Here is a 20,000-nt window from a genome sequence, read left to right on the forward strand (position 1 = left end):
TGAATATCTTAAAATTCAAGGAGAAACACAATCTTATTAACAAAAGGTCAGAGTTCAAACCATCCTGTATACACCAACTTATTAATACTTTCAAATACTACAAAGCTTAGGCTATTGTACCAGCTCCCCCATGCAATTTCCCCCCACCCGGTGCAACCTGTCGGCTCCAGCGCATCCCGTTTTCCTATATATACACATTTTGTCTCCCATATATGTTTTTTCTTCTCCTACACCTACATTCTTCCTATCTAGATTTTTTGTTTCCCTATATCTATACCTTTTCTCATTTCTAACTCTGATGTTGAGCGCACACCACCAAACCCCGCTTCCCACCCTTCCAATTTTCAGTTCCCCCCGCCCGCCCCTACGTGGTCACCTTTAGCACACACCTTTAACTTTACACTTCCAACCACCTTTTATTTTTACCTTCATCTCATGTTAAGCTTTACGCGATTATATTTTTATTTTATTTTATCCTATTTTATTTTGCTTTACCTTTATTCTTATTTTTATTTTCATTCTTTATTTTAATTTTTATAGTTTTTATAATTTTATTTTCATTCTTTATTTTAATTTTTATAGTTTTTATAATTTTTATACTTCATTTCTAATTTTTATACATCTTTTAATATCTTATTTCTATACCTGTATGTGTGGGCATCTGTGTATGTGTATGTAAGGGTATGCGCACACGCGCGTATAGACACACAGATGTGTGTGTGTGTGTGCGTGTGGATACGTGCGCGTGGGTCCGTGTGTATGTATGTATGCACACGTGGGTGTGCATGTATGCACACATATATGTGCGTGTGTGGGTATGGGTGTGAGTGTATATATATACGTGTGTGTATGTATATGTGTATGTATGTATATGTATACATGTGCATATATATGTGTATGTGTATATATATATATGTATATACGTATGCGTGTGTATATGTATATGTACATGTATATTGTCCGTGTATATATATGCATATTCTGTTGTGTGTATATATATATGCGCATGTGTGTGTATGTATATGTGTATCTGTATATGTTTACATGTGAGTACGTATGTACGCTTATATGCTTGTGGCTGGGTATGCGTGCATATATGTGCGCGTGTATATGGGTGTATGTATCCATACGGGTACGTATGTACAAGATGACCACTTAATACATTACGAAGAACTAGAGGAACTAGATAAGCTGCTCAACAACTCTGATTTACAATACACTAAGTCCCCAGACGCCCCTGTTGATTTATGACACCCAAGACTTCTACAACCAGAATTTGTCATTTCCCTGACCACCATGTTTGGTCCGTAACTACTATATATCCCTTATCCTTATATTCTTTTACATTTTTTATTATTTTTATTTCTATTTTTATTTTTATAACTTTATACCTTTATATTCATTTATATTTTTTTTATATCTCTTTATATCTTTATACTCTACATTTTTATATTTTTCTATACTTACACTTTTTATATATTTTTTATCCTTCGTCCTGAATTCTCGCCCCTCCATCTTTATCTCTATTTACTCTTATTACCAGGTTCCTTCACGTCTGTCTGCATTTATATATTTATATATGTATATATTTATTTATTAGTTTATTTACATTACTTCAACATCCAAATTTCCTCATTCTACATTGAGAGAAGAACGAGATGGACGCTTCATTTTTATGCTGTTGCCGCATTATGTCGTACGCGAATGAGAGGATTTGCATCCCCAACCAAGAATTTTTGATGTAATACATGTCCTTGTGGAAGTTGTTGTGCGCGGCTGAAGAAGGCCACAGACATACATTATGCATTGTTATAAATCCGTCTAATAAAGGCCCGAAACATATGTACCGCTGAATCCTTGGCATCATGTTTTTATTTTGATTAATTTACTCCATATATACAGATAGATAGATAGATAGATAGACAGACAGATTGATAGATGAGGTTAGCTGAGTTAGAGGTTAAAATAACTGTCTAAGGGATAGAAGTATCCATTACACTACCGGTATATTACCTATGTTTAACCATGGGTATACATATGCAAGCATATTATGCTCATAAATTATGGGTAAAGACAAGGATAGACATGAGTTTTTCAAGAATCAAAATTTAAAGAAAACAGAAAATAGAGAAATATTGATGAACAACATTTGACTTATATCAATTATTATTTATCAGTTCAATACAAATAGATTGCATCCCATCTAACAGCTGTTTCTGCTTCCAATGTTGTATGGTATTGCCATTAATATGCTAAAAATATTTATTATATTTGTTAATAAAACTGATCTGAAACATGGAGCTTCATCAGAGTGAAGAATAAATAAAGAAGAAGAGCATAGAGAAGAAAAAGGGAAAAATTGGATCTGGTTGTAATCATATCATTTTGCTAATGGCTGTTAGATGGGATGCAGTCTATTTGTATTGAATTAATAAATAATAGTTGATGTAAGTCAGTTGTTGTTCAATATTTCTTCATTTTCTGTTTTCTTTATATATATATAGCAAAGCTGTGCAGATAATACCAGACTGACTCGGTGCTTCAACTTAAATACCTAATTCAACTGAATCTTAATTATATATATATATATATACATACATGTGATGATATTTACATACATGTGTGTGGATAATAGATCTTGGAGCAGTCCTTTAGGTGGCCAAATCCCATCACACTGCCCAACTCATGCCAGCATGGAAAACAAATGTTAAGTGATGATGTAATAAGCAAAAACAAGAAAAACAATATTGGCCTCAATAATGTGTCATCAGTTGCAACTGTTGTAAGCAATCATATTATGGATAAGCTGTTCTGTTTACCAGCTTGTATCAGCATGATGCAATGGAGGTTAAACTAACCAAGATGACAACAGAAAATAAAGTAAAACTATTCAATCACATGAGCTTTGATTAGACTTATAAATTGTTATTTATAAATATTATTCATACATCTCTTTTTACTTTGTAGTTTATAAATATATATATATATATATATATATTATATATATATATATATATATATATATATAAATAGATGAGTGTATTTTTACCTTGTTAACAATTAACACGGAAAAATAAATAAATAGTTACCAGGGCAGCAAAAATCTCACAAGTAAAGATGTATTGACGAGTTTCGTTTTTTTCACTTTCCCGAAGAGAAGATTGCATTGTTTATACCATTTATTCTTTTGAATAGTATCAGTGGAATTTTCGAAACATGTGTAGAAAGTAAAAATACTTGTTTAAACCTGCGTTAACTCCATTTTTTATTCATATATATATATATGTATGTATGTATATATATATATATACCCAGGTCTATTCCCCAATCTTTTTAGGAGCAGGTAGTCACAACAAGACACACACCAGGCATTCCATTCATTTCCCAGCTCAATGAGGCAAGCCCCATCCTATGCTCAGGGCAAGTCATAGGACGCAACCACTAATATCAGCAGCAGGGCCCAACAACATATGATGGTTTACCCCTTTGAGCAACATCAAATTCACTTATCCGTCCACAAACACTCTCCAAGCTTTCCTATCATTTATAAGCTCTCTTGCTTCTCTCACTCCAACACCTCTAACCACCAAAGCTTTACTCACTCCATCTATTCACACAAACCAAGGTCTGCTTCTGGTTCTGCTGCTTACTACTTCTGCCTTCATCATCGTCCTTACCATCCACTCCTCATCCATCCTTTCCATGTGGCCAAACCACCTCAACATTCATGTATCCATTTTGGTTGTTAGTTTTTCTTTCATTCCTGCTTGCCTTTGCGCCTTCTCATTCCTCATCCTGTCCATCCATGTCACACCAACCATAGCCCTCAAACATCTCATTTTAAACACATCTAGTCACCTCCTTTCCACCTGTCTCAACCCCAACGTCTCTGCACCATATAACAGTGTTGTCACAATCATACACACCTCTTTTCACTTTCATACTTAACCTTTTATCTCTCAGCATACCTTTCACAACTCCGACTATCTTACTCCCCTCTCTCACTCTATATCCTTCTTCATCAGCCAACCCCCATCCACCATCACATGGGCTCCCAGATACTTAAAAACAATCACCTCCTCTAACATATACAGCCATGGAGACATCACACAACACTGTCTTAACCACACCTTCACATCAAACCACTCACTCACTTCACCACCCACCATAACACACACTCTACTTTCTCTATAAAAACTATGTACCACTCTCAACAATCTACCATCTACTCCATACAACTGCAACGCCTGCCATATTGCATCCCACATGGTCATATGCCTTCTCTAGGTCCATAAAGGCCCAATACAAAATTTATACAACTTCATTCTGAAAAAAATTTCAAATATATTATTATATTTTTGTCATTTCAGTCACTGAATACAAATAAATATCAATAATACTGAAAGAAAGTAATGGAAAATCTGAAGACACCTCCAGGGGACCTATGTTATGAAATAGAAAGATTGTTGACATTCTCTGAAAATATTCATCCAACATTAACAGCTATAGAGCTTGCTGCAAATGGTTATTATTATGATAGCACAGAAGGAAAAATAATGTGCTTTTTCTGTGAATCTGTACTGGAATTTTCAGATTCCACATTTAAACATAAATATTCATGTAGACATAAAGATGACAATTGTCCAGTTTATTTACATGATGATACAAAAAGTGAAAATGTTATTAGTTCAAATAAAAATGAAATACTCAACATGCAAAAAAGACTGGACACCTTTGAAAACTGGAACCCAAGTGTCCCAGTAGCACCCACTGATCTTGCAAAGAATGGATTTTATTACCTAGGTTATAGAAATATTGTTAAATGTGCATACTGCTCTGTCCATCTCTACAAATGGAAAGAAAATTATGATGTCTATGAAGAACACACACGTTTAAATCCAGAATGTCCAATTTTAAGATATCTTAGAAAAATGGATTTAGAATATGAGCAGAATCTCCAAAAAAGTTTTGTCAAATGGCCAACACATCACCCATTAAAAGCTAAAGATTTGGTAGCTAATGGATTCTACTACAAGGGACCTGCAGATAATGTCTGTTGTATTTTTTGCAAATGTGAAATCAACAATTGGAAAGCCAGTGATAATATTAAAGAAAAACATAGGTCAATTTCTCCAAACTGCCCTTTCTTGTGTGAGAAATTGATAGGTAATGTACCAACATCAAATCAGAGTAATAAATTTGACTCTCCAGTACATCCACATTTTACCTCATTAAGTGAACGCCTTAAAACATTTTCTTCATGGCCAAAGAATAAAAGTCAAAAACCTGAGTCTTTAGCAGATGCTGGGTTCTTTCATAATGGTAAATACATACAATATATATATATATATCTTTGGTTAATCTCTTTCATTGTATTATTTCCAATTTCCATACCTGCACATATAGCATGGTTTTGAAAATTGGTTCTTTACATATTGTTAGAGACAGCTGGGTAAACTAAGGTAAGCAAAGAAAATATACCCTAACTCTATTTTTCAAGGGCCCAATATAATGACTAAGAAAGTTTGAGATTATAATCAGATTAATAACTTTTGAATTACACCTAGCTTGCCTCTGAAAATTTTAAATTACCTCTTATTTTGTAGATTAAATTATTTAAAGAATTATTTAAAACATTAATAGTAAAGATTAGTAAGTAAGATAATACTGAGTAATCATTTTTTGAGTTTATTCATAATGTGTTTTTGATCATTAAAAATTCTATCTTCTGGTGCCATATCTATATATCAAACAGGAAAGAAAGACATTTGCTTTGAAGAGAATTTAAAAGAAAGAAAATGTCAATGATATAGACAGATGTATAATTTCCATTAAAAAAAACAAGGGAAACACTATGTTAGCAGCCTGTGTAACACTTGCTTGTCTGCAACTTTCCTTTCAGTTTTATTCTCTTAAGAAAATAATTAAGAAGTTCAAACTCGTTAAATAGTCCTTTATGCAAAATTGCAATAATTGTTCTGTTGTTACAAATGTTATGTACATACTAACTTCATTTGATTTATGATTAATGGCAGATTCAGCAGAAAATTGGACTGTAGTTAGGTCTCTTTACCTTCTGAATTCTTACACAGTCATATTGAATTTCTTAATTTCTAATTAAATCTTTCAGTTTTGTTTGTTTTAGTTATTTAACCTTCATTTTCTATTGGTTTACAGGTAAGTCTGATACAGTAATTTGTTTTAGCTGTGGTAGAACTTTATGTGATTGGGATGAGGATGAAGAACCATGGCACAAACATGCTCAATACTCTCCAAAATGTACTTTTGTACAGCAGATGAAAGGTTCTAAGTACATCACAGAAGCAAGTGGGAAAAGCAAAGAATTTTCAAATAACCAGGCAAGTTAATAGAAAAAATATCAAAAACAATCAACAACAAAAAATTAATATCTGACAATTCATTTTTCTGATAAATAAACTTTATTAATAGCTAGATTATTCCTACTGCTTGAAGTGTATTGCAACACTTGTTAATTCATACTTATTAATTTCAAGAGTTTTGCTTTCTAAATTGAAACTTAAGAGACTACCAACCTGCCGGAAATTTACTGAGCACCTTTCTGGAACATCTTGTTAATATGACTATAAGAAAAATCAAATGTAAAATGAACAAAGCTTGATCTCCTGTTGTCATTAAAGGTCTTATTCTTTTGTGCAAACATAGCACCAGACAAGATTCAAACCAGGAACCTTAATTTCTGAACTCAGGTAATAATATTGTTGTCCAGTAGGATACAGATGCAACTGACCTATAATCACATGCAAAAATTAAGTGTCTCATAAACTCCTTGTTCCACACATTTGAATGCTCATTTATTCTTCATAGAATGTGAATCTTATGAATTGATAATCTCAGTTGTTTAAAGTTTATTCAGCAACTGTTGTGTTTGATCTTCAAGCATGGACAGATACTATCAGCTATACTTAAGATATGCTACTTACCTAATTTGATAATGCTTGTCAGTATCATCCAAACAACTTCATTTGTTCTGCCATTAATCCTAATTCATATCTGGACTGGTGGAAATGGATGACTAAAAAAATGGTTGCAGATCTTTCTTTCATCACTTGTTCAATTATCATTGTCACCACTGACAATGATAATTAAGTGAAAAATATTTAAAAATTGTGAGTCTTGACCACCAACAAATGGCAGTTGTTGGTACATCAGTTTATCTGCAGCAGTTGCAGAATCTAAAAATGAAATTTTAATGCAAATACAGCACACTATTAATAACTGATTTGCAATTAGCTTGACTTTTCCATCTTTTTCTTGTGATCTCTACAAATATAAGTGATAGATGGAAGTGTGTCAACATGTACTAAATATAGCATACCTTACAATCATATTTGATTAACTTATAACATTTTCATTTTAAAAGGAATTAGAGAATAGTAGTCCAATTGAAAATTACTTGTCTGAACCAACTGAAGGATCAAGTTCTGTGGAAGATGTTACAGCTTTCCCAAACACTCCAGCTTCAGGTAGGAAAAAATACATGTCTATATTCGTAAATTCTGTAAATGTTTTATTTGTGTTATTTACAGCATAAATATTCTGTTCACTAATATTTTCATAGTATTGTAATTTTTCTCTATACCAAACTGAGAAGTCTGATGAAATTTATAGAAACAGATAAATCTTGAATTCCACTGATAATTCACAAAGTATTGTAGTCATATGTGCCACAGTCAGCTGAGTTTAATTCTGGGGAAATGAAGGACAGATTAAAGAAAATTTAGGAAGCCATCATGGTCTGATAAGAATCTCTCTTGCAGCAACCATGACCTTTGCAGATACTTAGCTTGAGGCAGATCCTTGTAGAGAGAAAAATAGAGAATATTTTGATAAAGATACAAGCTAACTCTGAAGTACACTGTTTAAGGATGGTGAAGAGGTTCAGCTTATTATTTTGTTTAAGTGGATGAATCAGTTATATACTTCTATGAAAAATGAAGTAATAAAGTTATTTTGAGTTCTAGATGCCTTAGATGAATTTATTTCTGGATAGGATACTGATCTGTCACAGGTACCATACTGTTTATTCCACATTTCTCACTAAACTTCAATATACTGCTCAGAGAGAAAAAAAAAGAAAAATCTATTGTGAATGTACTCAGTTACTTGGTTAATTTTGTTCATAAAGAAAAGGTCATGTAACAGAGGATGAGGTAATGTTACTCAAATAGTAGAGACAATAAGGTAATGTACTACCTACAGAGGAATCACAACTACAACAGGTGTTTAGCTGTGCTTCTAAGAGAAACAGTTGGGTATTTATGAGATTGTCTAGGAATGTGGTCAAATATTGACTGCTAATCACCTACTCCCAAAAATCTTCAGCAAGCATATTAAATTATAAGCATCACCCAGATAAGATTGTGGATTAGATTTATATTACTTTTAGCTAATATTTTGCTTCTTTAACCAAATAAGGTAATTAGTAAGATCTCTAATAATAGGTTTCATGTGAACACACATACACACACACAGAAGAAACATTTGAAAGATGCTTTTTATGTTCCAGTTATACAACACTGGTATCGGCCACAACTACAGTCTCACTTGGCTTAATGTGTTTTCTCAAACAGAGCATATTGCCAAAGGTCTCAGTCACTTGTCATTGTATCTGTGAGGCCCAACATTCAAAGATCATGCTCCACCTTGTCCCATATCTTCTTCTTCCACATGTTCACTCAACTGTTAGAGTGTGGCACTTCTTCAGACAGCTTTCCTGGTCCATACGCATCACATGTTCATACCAGTGCAGCCATCACTCTTGCACACCACCTCTGATGCCTCTTATGCCCACTTTTCTCTCAAGATCCTTACACTCTGCTGTGCATGCACACTGACATTGCACATCCAGTGGAGCATGCTAGCTTCACTTATGAGTCTATGCATGTCCTCAGCTGATAGAGCCCATGTAGCATGGTTGTTTGCACACAGAGATCATATAGTCTACCTTTCACTCTGGGGAAGAGGCCTTTGTTACCAAGAGAGGTAGGAGCTCTCTGAACTTTGCCTAGACTATTCTTAGTCTAGCATCTACACTCTCAGAGCATCCACTTCCACTGCTGTCTTGGTCACCTAGATAACAGAAGCTATCAACTACTTCTAGCTTTCTCCACTGGCATTTGATGGAGTCTATTTTCTGTACATTTTTAGTGTTTATTGTACCTGTGCACCTTCTACACAAAAACCATTTTCTCTGTTAACCTTCCTCTGATATTGCTGCACCTCTTATGTATCCATAGCTTACACTAGATACATCTTGTGAAGTTTCTACATTCACCTTTTATATAGATCGAACAAGGCCATCTATCTGAAGGGATTTGTGATTTGTCCACTTTCCAATTTACTAAGGCTTTTTGGTTTTTGCTTCTTATTATGAAATTTCTTCTCTAGTTCTGAAAGTTTCTAACAAGTTCATCAACATAGAGGAGCTCCCAAGTGCAGCCCATCTGAAATTCTTCCGTTATTGCCTGGAGGACTATGATGAACAAGAGTGTGTGTGTGTATTCATATACATATGTGTGTGTATATAAACATATGATGGCTTAACTGGCCAAACTTTGAAGTCACTGTCAATAATATTCTTTTTGAAGAATAATAAATTTGTACTCTACAAAAGTAGAGAATAATCCTTCAGATTAATGTAAAATCGTTTTTATTGTAACTGAGCATCAAAACAAACAAACATTAATATACATATATACATACACACACACACACAACACACACATAATGAATGAGGGAAACGGAAAATAGAGTTTGCAAGAATCTTTATTCAACATGATAGTTTCAATCTGTCCATTGAGGGTAGGATACTACACAGCTTATTGTGTCGCATCTACCAGTGTAGAATGTACCTAATGAGATGCACTCTGCACTGGTGGATGCAACACAACAAGCTGTACTATATCCCACCCACAAGGGACAGATGCAGGATGGCTCGAAATGATCACTGTGTTAAATAAAGATTCTTGCAAACTCCATTTTCTGTTACCCTAATTTATTATAAACTCAACAAACACTGCAGAATTCCTGGGGTAGAGTCAGTGACACTTATATCAAAACTGTGGATGACATCAGGTAGCCTAAACAGTGAAAGTGCTTTAATCGGCATACTACCAACCATATACCTAAGGTTCAAATAATTACTTTGAGAGATAGATAGACAGACAGACATGCAGGCAGACAGATATGTATGTATGTATGTACATACATATCCATATATATTGTTTTATTTCAGTTTTATTTAATATCTTTTTTCTATGTTGCATGGGTCAAACAGAATTTGTTGAAGCAGATTTTCCACTGTTTGGTGTGCTTCCTTGTTAATCTTCACCTGTTCCCAAGCAAGGTAATATTTCTCCATGACCACCCATGTTTTCCCAGAATGTTGTAAACAAACAACACTTCTTGCATGAAAGTGATATCCATTTACAACACTTGCACAATGTCGAGACAAGGAGACACAAACACATGTGTAGACACACACATTGAACTTTTATATATATATGTATAATCTATATCTATAAAATATATATATATACATACACATATATATATATCAATTTATATATTCATATATATATATATATATATATATATATATATATATATATTCATATATCACCATGATCACCGTGACCGACCAGGCTATCAGATGTTGCTACACATCGCTGGTCACAATGCGCTTCGCATTGTTTTAGCCTTCAAATGACGCCACCCCACTGGCTAAGCGAGCAGACCATCAGAAGAAAGAACGGGAGAAAGTTGTGGCGAAAGAGTACAGCAGAGATTGCCATCACCCCCTGCCGGAGCCTCGTGGAGCTTTAAGTGTTTACGCTCAATAAACACTCACAATGGGAATTGAAACCGCAATTCTACAACTGCGAGTCTGCTGCCCTAACCACTGGGCCACTGCACCTCCACATATTCATATACACACACACACACACACAATATACTTCCTTCAGTTTCTGTCTACCAAATCTACTCACAAGGCTTTGGTTAGCCTGAGGCTATTGTAGTAGATGCATGTGAACACACACATGCATGCACACACACCTGCAGCCTGGAACTAAGAGAAAAAGAACTTGAACTTAGAATTTTTTTGTAAACATTTGAATTCTTAAATTCAGAACGATTTTCACATAAAGTTTTAATCATTTCCTTTTAAATTTTAGGTATTCTGCCCAAATTTGCAGATTTGAAATTGAATTCATCATTTATGGATACACCTTCAGTTCTAGCTGTTTTATCGATCGGTTATAAACGAAATTTAGTGAAAAGAATAGTGAAAAATAAAATCAAGGAAACAGGTAAATATATTTTTATTTTTATTTAGAGACAAACCTCCAAGTTTTTACTTATAGCTAATAAATCATAAAAATTACAAGTTCATAAGAGCTTTTTGATATTCCTTTAGAATGTTTCACTTTATATGAAAAAACAGTTTTCATATCATAAAATTCTACATTTGTGGAGGAAGAAAGTGGGGCACAAGAACAAGGGACCAGAAGCAAGAAGGGATGTCACTTCAAGAATCAGTTGGTTCAAGACAGCCTCTTCTTTGCCAGAGTATTTTGCAAGACGGATGTGCATTTGGGAACGATCTTAGTTAGGTAGTGCTTTTCGGCCAGAAGCTCAGGTAGAGGACACGTAAGGGTACAATTGCTAAGTTTTGCTGGTTCCTGTGGCTTGACATTTGGATTGACTGTTGCCAATTGCATCTCATGTTAAGAGCAACCTTTATATGTACCTTACAACCACAAGCTGTTTTGGCATGCTGTTTACCAGATGTGAAGATATATGTTCAATTTAGTTTTTAATGTTTTTTCTTTTTTTGCTCCTGCCTTTATAACTAGCAACACACATGATGGCTACAAAAATCAGAATCAGTAGCAATATATTGAGACTGTTTGGTGGGGAAGGTGATGTGGTGGATTGGCTAAAAAAATGGTGAAACTCATGGTGAAGTTACAGAGTACTGAAGCTGTGGCAAGCCTTATGCCGCTTTACCTAGAAGGAAGTGCTTTAAATCTGTACTTAAAAATGGATGAAGCAATCAGGTCAAAGTAGAAAAAATTGAAGAGCATCTGAAGGACATGTACATGGAAGGGGCATTCAGAGCCTACAGCAAGCTTGGGAGAGTAAGATTTACAGGCAAGCTAGTAGATGATTATGTGAGTGAGATCAGGAGGTTGGTGGGGTTAACAGGGTTTACCAGAACAGCGATTGAGTAGATAGTGAAGCTGGCTTTTGTGACCGGATTCCCCAGTCATATCTCAGTGTGTTTGCAGCAGATATCAGTTGGAGAAATGATGGACAAGACATGAGTGTGGACACAAAACAACACACGTGACATAGTGGCGGCAGTGATGATGAATATGAGTAGGACAAAAAGGCAGGCAGCAACCAGTGACAACAGATCTATAATGAGATGGATTATGCTTTAGGTCAGGATCCACACATAGTCAAGGAATGCACAGAACCAAAACCTGTAGTAGTGCACCCAACCTGGGCACATAACAATCTATTGTAAATAGGGAAATGCGAAGAGGGGAATTACTGCACCATTAGTTCCCCCAACAACCAACTGATGGTGCACCACCATTCATTGCCTGTAACAAGGGTCCTGGTAGAGAAAGGGAAGCACAAGCCCTTGTGGATACAGGTTGCACAACAACTCTGATGACCATGAGAATGGTCAAGGGCTAGAGAGGAAACGTCAGCCTCAGTGCAATGGATGGTTGTGGAGGTCAGGTGAAGTGGAACTGGTGGTACAAGGGTAGGTGATGAAGCTGTGGGCAATTGTAGTTGATGACATGGTGGACAGCATTGATGTAATAGTCATTGATGTACATTTGGGCAGCATGACCGTTGGTGAGACAGGAGTGAATTTAATGATCAGTGTGCTGCATGCTGTAGGAATGATGGGTTGCTATCTGAGAGAAGAGACACTGTAGATGCGATTGAAGATGAGGACTTCCATACTGAATTCAACAGCAAAAGATAGATGATGAAGTACCTTTGGAAAGAACCTTCCAAACTGAGAAACAGGTCCAAGCTCAAAAGAGATGATGCGGGTAGGCTTGTGTTTCACAGAGGAAATGAGATCCCAGACTTGTATCAGGATATGAATAGGCAAGGGCTGTTCTCAATGTGTGGGAAACTGGTAGGACGCTACCCTGTCATAGGATGGCTCCAAACAGCATGTAGCTACATCAAAAAGCAAGCAGGAGTGAACTGGAGTGATAAAGTGGGAGAGAATATGATTGCAATGATGCAAGACATCTTGGAGAGAATGCAAGTGGAAGATCCAGTGAGGGACAACTGGTATGTGCCTGACACAAAAAAGGGAATCATATAGTGTGACATGAGTTGTATAGCATTGAGAGTCTTTCAGGAAATAGGAAGTATTGAAGTGAAAGATGCAGCATGGCTCAGGAAGAAGGACAGCTACAACCATATCAATGTAGCTGAACTGGTCACTGTGTTAAAGGGCATGAAACTAGCGCTGATATTGAGACTGTGAGTGGCAGGTGGCAACCAGAGGAGAATGCGCACACAAAAGGGTTCATGGAAATGGGGATTAAGTATTGCCTGGGAATTTTGAGGGAACTAGCTGCTGAGTTCAGCCTGAAGCTGCATGTGGTATTCATGCCTTCAGAAAAGAATAAGGTGTTCATGCCTTTAGAAAAGAATAAGGTGGATATTCTAACCAGAGTTCCCAGCAAAGTGGCTGCAGCTGGTCAGCTAGCGGGCCCAGAACTAAGGAGGCTGCACAACATGCACCACATGGGGGTCGACAGGATGTTATTTTTGATCAAGACAATCGACTCTGATGTCACCAAAAGAGAGTGTTTAAAAGGTAGTTAAGAATTGTGACAGGTGTCAGTCCATCAACTCTACACCAAATGTGCATGAAACAGGAAAGATTTGGAGGAAGACTGGAAGAGGCAAGTGATAAATGTGATGCACTATCGGGAAGGGATATACCTCTCAATGGTTGACTGCAGGCTACAGTGAATAGCAATATGGAGAAAAATCAAGATTGCAACTGCAGCTGAAATTGCAGAAGTGCTGAACGCAGTGTTCTCGGAAAGGTGGCCAGTAGATGATCTGTTTATGAACAAGAGCACAGTTTTTCACTCAGAGCAAATGATTTTGATTCCAAGGATTTAATTACAGTGATTTTGATTCCCAGGCTATGTTAGTTGAGAAAAGGAAAGTGGGGAAGATCACTTACTTTGACTTTGAAAATGGTTTGACAATCCAGTTTTCTAGATACTTTAAAAGGTCCTCTCTGAGTTTGAAAATCACCATATCATGTGAAAATGTATTTTTCAGTTTACTGTGTTTCTTTTGTTTTCTGTTTTGCTTTGTTTTTTTTTTTGTTTTTTATCTCTGGTTATGTTAGTTGAGAAAAGAAAACTGGGGAATGAGAATACATATTTAAAACAAAACATACTAATCTGCACATGCACTGACTCTAAATACTGCACAAATACACACATCCGTGCAAAAATACCCTATTAATGTTGCTGAAGTTCCAATGAAGGAGCTATAGTAAAAAAAAAAAAACTGGTTCTCTCTATTTGCAAGAAATCATTAATTGCAATGAATAGAAGAAAACAGTAGGGTCTATAATTTAGTTTCACCAGGATCAGAGACAACACTAATCTATGGCTTTCATGAAATGCAAGACTATGTCATGATCATTCAGTCTGTAACCTTGGTTTGATGAAAAAGTATATTTACTGGGTGTGCAACCATAAAAAAATATCATGCGTTGACATATTAAAGCTTGGCTTACAATAATGTGATTTTAGTGTGAAGGGAGGAAACTCTCGTTTAACTGGTGTAAATTAGGTACATAGACACACATAAATGTATTATTGTTGTAACGTCCACTTTTTCATGCTTAGATAGATCAGATAGAATTTCATTGAGACAGATTTTCTATGGCTGGATGCCTATCACCAGCTCACACCTGTTTCCAGTCATGTTTTCACAGAAGATTAGAATATGATGCAAGTATGAACTGGTACCTTTTACCCTACATTTGCAAGTTGTTTGGGTGCCTATGTAATAGCTAACATGCATAAATAGCCTCTAAACCTTTCCACCCTTGAGAAGCATTGGCAGGCATTAAAGAAAGTAGTCTTCTCTGTTGCTAAGAAGACCCCAAGGTCTTCTCAGCATAAAATACCTGATTGGTTCTGGGAGCACGGAGAGGAGAGCCAGCAGCTGCTAAATGAAAAGCTACACTTGCACCAGTAACATCTGAAGGATAACTTGGAGAAGAGGAGGATTACTGTCACTGAAATCAAATCCAAAGTGCAGAGAGAAGTGAGATTGCTGAAGAACAACTGGTGGTGAGGCAGGCAGAAGCCTTGCAAAGTATGACTGACTGTTTACAGGACTGAAAGCCTTCTATAGATCCAGGAGCAATACAATAGCACCGATCAAGTCAGCAAACAACCTTCAGGTGGATCAGAGATAGGCGGAAAGAACTTTTCTGCAACCTGCTCAACAAGCAAGGATCTATCCAACCAGACATCTGCAAATGGCTAGTGTGGCCCCAGAGACAAGATGACCTCTGTCATGAGATCACTATGCAAAGGCTGAAGAAAGCCTTGAAGGCCACAGCAAGTTGCAAAGCACCAGGCATGGATAGTATTCTCTCAGATGTTCTCAAAGAAAGATGGTCAAAAACTCCACAGCAAGCTGTTGAGGTTGTACAACATTTGTCTTTCTAATGAGTGTGTACCCCAGGACTTCAAGGACACCCTAATAGTCACCATTTACAAAAAGAAGTAGGTCAAGCAGAATGTGAGAACCACCAGGGTATTTCTCTAGTGGCCATTTCTGGAAAGGTGCTAGCAAAAATTGTTCTCAACCAGCTAAAAACATCTCAGAACAGGTCTTACCAGAGAGCTAATGTGGCTTCAGGCCAGGGAGACCAACTGCTGACATTATCTTCACACTATAACAGCTACAGGAGACAGCAGTGGAGTAACACCAACACCTCTTTGTGGTGTTTGTGGACTTTTCCAAAGTATTTGACACAGTGGACCAGGAAACTCTTTGGAAAATGCAAGAGATTTATGGATGTCCTGCAAAGCTTGTTAATATCATCAAGCAGTTCTACACAGGAATGAAAGGACTAGTCTTAGTTGGCAGTGAATTAAGTGAAGTAAGGTGCATGCTTGCCTCTGCACTCTACTCTCTTTATCTCACATCTGTACTTGACACTCTGAGGATCAATCTATACAAGGGGGTTTTCATCTGCACAATGAGTTCTTCATCTTGGTCTGTCTTTGTGCCTCCACCAAAATCAGGGAAATTTGTGTCACAGAGCTGCTCTACACAGACAACTCAGTGCTTGTGGCCACTAAGGTCATGCAATACATTGTGGTTTGATTTTCTTGTACAGCAGACACTTCAAAAACTACTCCCACCAAGATGTCCTAATAGATCAAGAAAGCCTGAACCAAAAATGTTACACAGAGAGTCCCTAAAGTACACCAAGGCTTTTACCTATTTCAGCAGTGCATTGACTACTATTAACTTTTCTGAATTAAAAACTGAGAGGTAAATACAATCTACCACAAAAGTTTTGGCTCTCTTGAGAAGCATCTATGGAGCTTCTATGACATTACCCACAACACAATGACAGAGGTGTACAGTGTCACAGTGCTCCCTTTCCTCCTCTATACTATGGAATGCAAGCACATCAAGGTATCGATGTGAATCCAACTTTGCCATCTGCACTCCATCTTGCATATCAGATGGCAGGATCTCATCCTTAATGTAGAGGTCCTGCACTGCATTGGTACTGTTAGTGTGGAGGTCCTTGTTACCTCATCACAGCTGTGCCAAACAGGACAGGTGAAACCATGATGGCCAGAGGTTGCAATACAGCAATGTACTGAAGAGATATATGAAGAACTCCAGCATCTTCCGAGACACCTGGGCGGAGAAAGCCCTGTGCTGTGATGAATGGCACCAATGGCTGGAGCTTGTAATTCTAGCCATTGAGAAGCAACAACAGAAAGAATATGAAAGAGGACATGGGAGGCGTCACTTCTCCATTGTGTCAAGTAGCTTCACCTGAAACACATGTCATCACTGCTGCAGATCAAGAGCAAGCTTTGTAGCCCACATGCGAAGCCTGTTAGAGATGATTACTGAACAAAAACAGACAACATTATTGATTTATAATGGATAACCGAAGGAATATGTCTTGTCAGCATCCTACTAAATTAATATTTCACTGCTTTTAACAAAGTTAAGTTTAATTTTATTATTTTTCTTTTCAACAACCCTGATCCATCAGATAAGTAATCAGTAAGACCTTTATAGATTTGCTCAACATGCTACAAATAGCTGCCAAATCTCCCTTAAATCATACCTTACTGGAAGACATGGGATGAAGTGGTGAAGGCTAACCTCAGGACTCTGAGTTTAAGGGATAAGATTACAAAGGATGGGACCTCTGGCAATATGACTTCCTCAACAAAATAACTGTGCAAAATATTTAGATATTGTTTATACACAAGACTCCTCAATAGTTATTCCAGAAGACAAACACAATTCTACAACTAGTAACCAAACATGGAATCATCCAGTTGCAGAAGTTGCAGTAATTAAGCCAGATGTGAATTTGGAAACAGTACAACTGCAAAGATTTCTGACACTACATAAAAGGTGTTTTCTTGGTGAATCACTCCTTCAGTCAATCAATTCAATGCATCCAAATTATGACCCACTATGGTTCCCATTGCTATTTCTATTTGGTGATAGGGAATAGAGAGTCAACTTAACTTTTGACATTGGAGGTAAGAGTCATAAAATATCACAGATGGATTTTTACAGATATAGGCTCATGGTTCAGGGACATAATTTCCATTTCCTTCACAACTCAGGTTATTTATCTCAAGAATATTACTGTGATATGTATTCCAAGAGTGAAGAAACAAAGTTACAGTGGATTCAATGTAATAAAAAAAATATGAGGGCAGAAACATGTCAAAATATTCATGATTACGTGTATTCTTATAGCTCAAATATTGGCAAAAGAGTAATCATACCTCCAACATACATAGGAGGCCAATGTGGATGCAGAAACTATAACAAAATGCAATGGTAATTGTTCAAAAGTTAGGGAAACCAAATTTCTTCATAACTTTCACCTGTAATTCTCAATGAAAAGAAATCATATCACGAAATGAACTTTATCTAGGACAAACACCAGCTGACAGACCAGACTTAACTGACAGAGTATTTGATACAAAACTTTGGGATCTCTTACATGACATTTTGGAAGACATTTGGAGAGAGATTTCAGGGTACATGTGGATTACCCCATTGTCATATGTTGTGCATATTAAGTAAAGAATATAAGTTAAATCTAGAACATAATGATAAGTTTGCTTATGTAGAACTTCCAAATCCACAAATACAACCAATTCTGTTTCTCAAGGACAGTCAACATGACACAGAATGTGAAAATGCTGACCCTTTGAAAGACAGGTACAACTCATTTTTGCCAGCTGAGTTGACTGGAGCAATGGGAAATAAAGTGTCTTGCTGAAAGATACAGCACACCACCAGGTGTCAAACTCATGATAATTTAGGTGCATACTTTGATTAACTGCATTGCTTTTTGTTGAGATAAAGTAAAATAAACATTCAGTTCAAAATCGGACATTTTATTCTTAATGACCTGATAGTTTATGTTCAAAACATATAAAGAAACTGAAAACAAAATTACTCTCCAAGTTGATTTAATATTATGGAAGTTCACACTCACATGCATACTCACCATTAGATAGATATATAGACAGACAGACAGACAGATAAGATATAGTTCAGGATCAAAACACCCAATGATCATTAGATACTGTCTGATGACATCGATTTCTCCTGGACAAAGCTCCATTCACTTTGGCAGGTGGATAAAAAGCACCTTCTTTGAGGTATTATCAACATACATACATACATACATACACACACACACATACACACACACACACACATACATACATACATATGTTTCTCCTATATCTGTTAAGGTATGTTACAGGTATCTAGGGGTGGATGAAAAGCATATCTTACAATGGCACTTGTAACAAAACATGTGTCACTAAAGAATATTACAGTTGAATAAAGAAAATTTGAACCTCAGAATTCTCTACATTCAATATAACAACAGCCCACGGTGTATTTGCAGTGCCAGTACTCATACCAACATTTAGGCTGCTTCATTGGACACTTGATGCGAGCCAATGCTGTGAAAACCAAAAAAATACTAACAAGCATAGATAATTTCCACATAAACAATGACGTAGTCTGCATCTACCTAAAAAGAAAACAAGGCAGCAGAGGCTTAACATCGATCCAAAATGCCTTTGAATGTCGCATCATATCCCTTCGGCAACATCTTTTAACCATCAAGTCTTGAAGTGCATCCCTTGAGCAAATTTGCATACATGAGGCTGATAACATCATAAGACTTGGAAGGCAGCTCCTTGAGCAACACTCTTTGTCTGATAGCATAGAATACATGCTCAAAGAAGTTGCACGACTCAACTGCAACATATCATCAAATGAAAGGATGAGCAGACGACAATGTAGGGATATGTTAGTAGAAAACTCCAAGATGATAGTAATATTGATCATCAAAGCAATCTATCATCGATCAATAGCTATATTACTACTTCCCACCTTGAAGAGTATGCATTTGCAAGCCAGGAACAAGAAATATCAACCAAATTCCTGATGCACAAAAGGGATAGAGATGCAGGAAAAGCAGTAAAATGTGACAACCGATGCAGACTTAGTGGAGTTAACACCAAAGATATCACCCACATCATAAGCAGTTGTCTGAAAATGTCATCATAGTATTATTTACCAATGAGACATGATATTGTAGCTAATACACTGTATAATGAAATCTGTGG

General features: G+C 36.4%; 1 protein-coding gene across 8 annotated transcripts in view; it reads left to right on the forward strand.

Moving 5' to 3' along the window:
* Positions 1-20,000, forward strand: part of LOC115228691 (baculoviral IAP repeat-containing protein 7-A) — a 71,689-nt gene that overhangs the window by 21,597 nt on the left and 30,092 nt on the right. For all 8 annotated transcript variants that reach the window (XM_036500406.1, XM_036500409.1, XM_036500411.1 and 5 more), the window contains 4 exons: positions 4,371-5,322; positions 6,178-6,359; positions 7,403-7,505; positions 11,217-11,351. In XM_036500406.1, coding sequence (XP_036356299.1) covers positions 4,413-5,322; positions 6,178-6,359; positions 7,403-7,505; positions 11,217-11,351 — 1,330 coding nt within the window. In that variant the 5' untranslated portion in view covers positions 4,371-4,412. The remainder of the gene's footprint in view (positions 1-4,370; positions 5,323-6,177; positions 6,360-7,402; positions 7,506-11,216; positions 11,352-20,000) is intronic.

Source organism: Octopus sinensis, linkage group LG2 (assembly GCF_006345805.1).
Source record: "Octopus sinensis linkage group LG2, ASM634580v1, whole genome shotgun sequence".
In the NCBI taxonomy this organism is placed as follows: Eukaryota; Metazoa; Mollusca; class Cephalopoda; order Octopoda; family Octopodidae; genus Octopus; species Octopus sinensis.